The 6,315-nt window shown below is 50.9% G+C and overlaps 1 protein-coding gene across 1 annotated transcript in view; it reads right to left on the minus strand.

Annotated features, from left to right (window-relative positions):
- Nucleotides 1–1,804: 1,804 nt before the first annotated feature.
- TRIOBP (TRIO and F-actin binding protein) overlaps nt 1,805–6,315 on the minus strand; it is a 13,424-nt gene continuing 8,913 nt past the window's right edge. The window contains exon 2 of the mRNA XM_006865273.1: nt 1,805–4,224. Coding sequence (XP_006865335.1) covers nt 1,805–4,224 — 2,420 coding nt within the window. The remainder of the gene's footprint in view (nt 4,225–6,315) is intronic.

Here is a 6,315-nt window from a genome sequence, read left to right on the forward strand (position 1 = left end):
CCAACCTTTCAGTTAGCAGTTAGGCACATTAATCATTTACGTCACCAAGGGATCATTGGTTTTCTAATCGGAAAAGACGCCGTACGTGGAGACGTATTTAAATTACTCAATAGAGTTACAAAACCTTCATTCCAAAATGAGTAAGATAAAATGCATAAAAATAACTTTGTAAAAACACATAAAATTACATGATCAATGAAAGAATACTTCTGATTTCTAATATAAACTCTATCTAAAAGTTTTCCCAGTATGAAAAAATTGTTAACCTTAGTTTAAAGACTTTCATGTCCCTGCTGAGTTATCAGACCATGCATGTCAAAGGGATGCAAATTTCTATCTGACCCAAACTGGGAACCCTAAAAAGGCCAAAGAAAGAACTACATTCACTGGAAACCACAAAGGTTACCCCCTGGATATGAAATGGATTGAACTGACTAGAAAAAGAAATTTGAAGAATAAGAGATAAGGTTTCTCATTACAATTCATATCTAAGAGAGTTGCCTATAGGGCCCAGAAAGAGGAGGATTCTAGAAGCAAAATACTGCGTCCCTTTACTGATAAACTGTTCAAAAGTTAGATTGTGGGAACAGGTGTTCAACCTGGTCACTAGATTTTAATAAAATTCATTAAATTGTACATTTCAAGGTTTAAGACTTCCAGGTCTAGTTCTGGTTCTTTTTTTTTGACCAGTCCTGATCTTTGAAAACCCCCAGAGCTGGAACTGCTGGGAAAGAAATCTCAGGGACAAGAAGAGAACATGTTTCCCCTTCCTAAGGTTGAGAACCACTATCATGAGTGGGGCTGAGAGACATGCCATCTCCCAGAAAAGTAACATCTACCTTCTAAAAGGAAGGAGCTCTGGTAGCGTAGTGGTTATGAATTGGGCTACGAGCCGCAAGGTCAGCAGTTCGAAACTACCAGCTGTTTTGCAGGAGAAACATGAGGCGTTCTACTTCCGTAAAGATTTACAGCCTCGGAAACCCTGTAAAGGGTCCACTATCAGTCGGAGCCGACTCCACAGCACACAACAACATCTTCTAAAAGGAGTCCTGGTGTGGCACTGTGGGTTTATGCACCAGACTGCAAAGTCGTTTGATACTGCATGTTCAAGTTCAAGTGCAAGTTTGATACTGGCTGTTCAAGTTCAACAGCTGCTCCCTGGAAACCCTACACAAGTTCGCTATGGGTCGGAACCAACTTGATGGCACTTAACAACAAGCCTTCTAAAACGCCTGCAATTCTGATAGTTCTCTTATGTGGCTCTGGCAATAACTTTTACATTGACGTCTCTGTTTTCTGAAAGGCACAAGGGGCTAGAAGGTTTCTTTGCAAAAGCAGGAGAGAACTCGGAGTGTTTGTGTCTCCTCCCACATGCAAGGTCAAAACAAAACACTCCCAGGATCCAACAAAGGGTTTGAGAGTTTCACCTCATGTAAAGTAATGTGCTGACGTTCTCCCCTTTTTACAGAGAAGGAAACTGAGGCTCGGGTAGGTAAGATCACTTGACCAGGTCACCCAGCAGATTGGTGAGTGGTTTTGACCCAGAATTTCAACCCAGCTTGCCTAACTCTGGTCTTCACTCTTAACCACTGGGCTATTCATTCACTTAACCCTAAAAGAAAAAAAAGAAGAAGCAGCTAATGAATCGAGAGATGAAATGACTTGTCCAAAGTCACACAACCATGAAGTGGCCAGACGGGAATTTGAACCTTTTCTGACAATCTAAGCCTGTGCATTTTCCACCTACCCTGCTGCCGGTCAGGGTGACTCCTCCCCAGCCCACCTGGCTGACCCCACCCTGGGCTCACCTGCGCTCTTGCCCGAAGAGGCGCTCCACCTCAGTTCGGCCAGGGCTGCGGTTACGGCCCCCGTTGCTGCCCTGCGCCTGGGGCCCTGGCTCCCTCTGCACCAGCCTCCTGGGTGGGGGTAGGTCAGCCAGCATGGTGTATTCCTCCCTCTCCAAGTTGTGCCTGGATTCCCCAGGGGGCACTGAGCCCCGGGAGCCCCACGAACTGCCCGATGGAGGTGAGAGAGCCAGGAGCACTAGATCACTGGGTGGGTGACGGGGTGGGGAGGAAGCTCGAGGTGCATCCCGGTGCCCAATGCACACTTGGGGGAGCACAAGAGGGGAGCCATGCAGAGAGTCAGTGGAGGGGGCCAGACTCTCCATGCTGGTCCCAGGAGGGTCTTGAAAAAAGAGGGAGGGCTCAGGAGCCTGGCGGGGTGTAGATGAGAAGTAGGGTGCGTCCCGGTGCCCGATGCACACAGGGGTGGGGATGTGGAGGGGCTCATGCAGGGAGTCAGTGGAAGGGACTAGACTCTCAGTGCTGGCCCTAGGGAGGTCCTGGAATAAGAGGGCGGGCTCTGGGGCCTGGCGAGGTGGGGAGGAGGCCTGGGGGGCATCGCGGTACCCGATACACACAAGTGGGGGTAACTGAGGTGGGTCATGCTGGGGAGACTGAGTTTCAGTATCTGATGTGTCCGGCAGGAAGGGGAAAGGATCAAACTGGGTGTGGCGGGGAGGTGAGGAAGCCCGAGGAGCATCTCGGTGTCCAATGCATACGGCAGGGGGCACATAAGGGGGGTCATGGTGGACAGAATCACTCTCAGATGCGTGAGGGTCTGGGAAGAAGGGGAAGGGGTCATGTTGCAAATAGCGAGGCGGTGAAGAGGCTCGAGGGGCATCCCGGTGCCCAATGCAGACAGTACACTGAGGCTGGGAGGAGTCGGAAGTCTGGGATGCGCCTCGACTAAAGGAGTACAGAGGAGAGGAAGTGCGGGAGGCACCATGGTGGCCGGGGTTATGGGAGGAAGAGGTGGCCCGGGATGGTGAGCTGTGCAGTGTGGAGACAGAAGACTGAAGTGGGTCACGCTGGGCTGGTCTAGTAGGAGATGAGGTCTGAGGCCGGTCACCTTGGGTTGGCCGGAGGGCAATGGACGCCCAGGGAACCTCACTTTGCTTGGTGCGAGATGGTGAAGAGGTTCGGGGGCCATCACTCTGTGTTGGCCGGAGGGTAAAGGAAGCCCAGGGGATATCTCTGTTAGTACGGTGGGGAGAGGAATTCCTGGGGTTGTTCTGTTGAGTAGAGCGACGGGGAGATGATGGTCCAGGATTGTCCTGTTGGGTACAGCACTGAGAAGAGGAGTTTGGGTTAGCCTGTGATGCGGAAGAGCAGTGCAGGCTGTCCCGTTGGGTACAAGATGTTCTGGGATTATCCCGTTGGATACAGGAAATTTTAGAGTTGTCTCGTTGAGTTGAAGAAGTTCTAAGGGTATTCTGTTGGGTACAAGAAGTTCTGTGGTTGTCCCACTGGGTTGTTCTGTTGGGAGAAGAGGTTCTGGTCCTGTCCCGCTGGGCACAAGACATTCTGGGGTTGTCCCGTTGGGTGGTTCTGTTGGGAGAAGAGGTTCTGGTACTGTCCCGCTGGGCACAAGACATTCTGGGGTTTTCTCGTTGGGTGGTTCTGTTGGGAGAGGAGGTTCTGGTACTGTCCCGTTGGGCACAAGACATTCTGGGGTTGTCCCGTTGGGTGGTTCTGTTGGGAGAAGAGGTTCTGGTACTGTCCCATTGGGCACAAGACATTCTGGGGTTGTCCCGTTGGGTGGTTCTGTTGGGAGAAGAGGTTCTGGTACTGTCCCACTGGACACAAGATGTTTTAGGGTTGTCCCATTGTGTGGTTCTGTTGGGAGAAGTAGCTCTGGCATTGTCCCGTTGGGCACAGGATCCTTTGGGGTTGTCCCGTTGGGTGGATCGGTTGGGAGAAGAGGTTCTGGGATTATCTCGTTGAGCACAAGAAGCAGCCCAGGAGTTGTCCTGTTGGGTAGAAGCAGTTCTGGGGTGTTCTTGTTGGGTGTTTCTGGAGGATGAGGAAACTTGGAGATTGCTTCGCTGAGTGGAAGAGGTTCTAGAGGTGTCCCATCGCGTAGTTCGGGGAGGAGAGGAAGCTCTGGGGGTGTCCTGGGTGGACAAGGCTCTAGAGCTGTCCCATTGGGTGATTCGGGAGGGAGAGGAAGCTCGGGGGGTGTCCTGTTGTGTAGAAGCAGCCTGAGCAATGTCCCGTTGGGCAGAACGATGGGGAAGGGAAGCCTGGGGGGTGGCACTTCGAGGTCCACTCTGTGGTGTTGTGGAGGGAGCCTGGGCTGGCACCGATCGGAGCCGCTCTAAGGAGAAGTACCCACTTTCTCCTCGGAGCTTTGCCCAGTGCTGTCTCCTGGAGCTGCTGTCTGCAGAGAGAAGAGGGAGGCACAAGGTAAGAGAAGGGGACCAGCCACTCCCACGCTGACCTTCCTTTGTCTCCTGAGATAGATGGTCAGGGAAGAGCCCACAGTCCATGCCAAGTGACCCACCCCTTTGACCAAGGCCTACTAGACAAAGGACTAGGGTCAGGACTTTGGGATTGAGACTGGCTGATACAGTGAGATGGAGTGGGCTCCAGGTCTTAGAGGTCACACAGTCTGGGGGCAAGTCAGAGATGCAGCAAGTACTCCAGAAAAGTGACCCCAGAGAAGGAGAGGGACACTTCCTGTTCTGGGTTCTGTTTCTGCAATTGGATCTTGGAGAGGACCCCATTTTTCACTGATGAGCTTCTTTCTGTTCTCCAAGTGCCTGCTCTTTGTACCTGAAAGGATCCTCCTCAAAAACTCCTCCCAACACTGAGACAAGAATGGGATGGATGAGTGCCAGGGGAGGAGAGCCAAAGTATGGGCCATGCATCCACAGCCTGGGCTTCACCTGGGAGATGGTAGAAATGCAGACTCTCAGGCCCCACCTGACACAGAAACCGACTCATAACAAATCCACATGTGGTTTGTATGCAGCTTCAGAAGTGCTGTGCCCCCAAAATGTCCCCTTCACAACTCCCAGTCCAATGACGGGATCACCACACCTCAACCCTTTGGTCACCAAGCATGTGTTGGCAACCAGCAATGTCCCTAGGCTTTGGGAGAGACAAAAAAGGTATCACAACTTCATCCTGAAAGACCCATGGCTGTTCCCATTAATCCAAACCAAACTTGCAGCCACCATAGCAACTCTGTATAGGGTTCCCAAGGAGCGGCTGGTGGGTTTTGAATCGCCGACTTGGTGGCTTAATCCAGTTTGTGGTCCAGTGCCTATCCTACAGCACCACACCAGGTCTCAACACCACGGCTCCCCGATGGCCACCATTGGGATGCCCTCCACTCAGCCATGACTCAATGGTGACTTCATACACAAAGGAATGAATGCTGCCCAGCCCCACACCACCCCCATGACGGGTTGCAAATTGGACTGTTTGATCCATAAGGTTTTTCACCGGATGGTTTTCAGAAACATTGCCAGGTCTTTCTTCCTAGTCTGTAGTCGTATGGAAGCTCCATGGAAACCTGTTCATCCTCATGGCAACATGCAGCCTCCACTGACAGATGGGTTGTAGCTGGTATTCATTCAAACCAGGCCCCCTGGATGGAAGGTGAGAATTCCACCACGGAACCGCGGATGCCTCTTACACACCCCGTCTTGTGCTCATTAAGTGCCACTGAGTCAGTTCTGCCTCTTAGTGACCCTGTATAGGGTTTCCAAGAAATAGCTAACCTTTCAGTTTATAGCTCAGTGCTTATCCTGCAGCACCACACAAGGATTCTTGGCTTCCCACTGCAGAATTGAACCCTAGTCTCCTGTGTAACAAGCTACAGTGGTAAATATACACCCCGTAGTGGTGGTGTGTCGTGGAGTTGGTTCTGACTCATAGCGACTCTTCATAGGGTTTCTGAGGCTGTAAATTTTTATGGGAGCAGAAAGTCTCATTTTTCTGTAGTTTTGAACTACTGATCTTGAGTTTAGCAGCCCAACTACTAACCACTACACTACCAGAGCTCCTTAATACCCCACTTGTTGTTTTTGTCAGGTGCCATCGAGTCTGTACCAACTCATAGCGACCTTATGCACAACAGAACGAAACATTGCCCGATTCTGGGCCAACCTCACTATTGTTGTCACGCTTGAGCCCACTGATGCTGCCACTTTGCCAGTCTATCTCGCTGGGGGTCTTCCTCTTTTTCTCTGACCCTCCACCGTACCAAACATGATATCCTTCTCCAGGGAATGGTCCCTTCTGACAATATGTCTGAAGTATGAGAGACGAAGTTTGGCCATCTTGGCCTTCAAGGAGCATTCTGGCTGCATTTCTTCCAAAACAGATCTATTGGTTCTTTTGGCAGCCCATGGCACTTTCAATATTCTCCAACACCATAACTGAAAAGCATCAATTCTTCTACAGTCTTCCTTATTCACTGTCCAGCTCTCACATGCATATGAGGTTATTGAAAATACCATGG

Source organism: Chrysochloris asiatica, unplaced genomic scaffold (assembly GCF_000296735.1).
Source record: "Chrysochloris asiatica unplaced genomic scaffold, ChrAsi1.0 scaffold00076, whole genome shotgun sequence".
Classification (NCBI taxonomy): Eukaryota; Metazoa; Chordata; class Mammalia; order Afrosoricida; family Chrysochloridae; genus Chrysochloris; species Chrysochloris asiatica.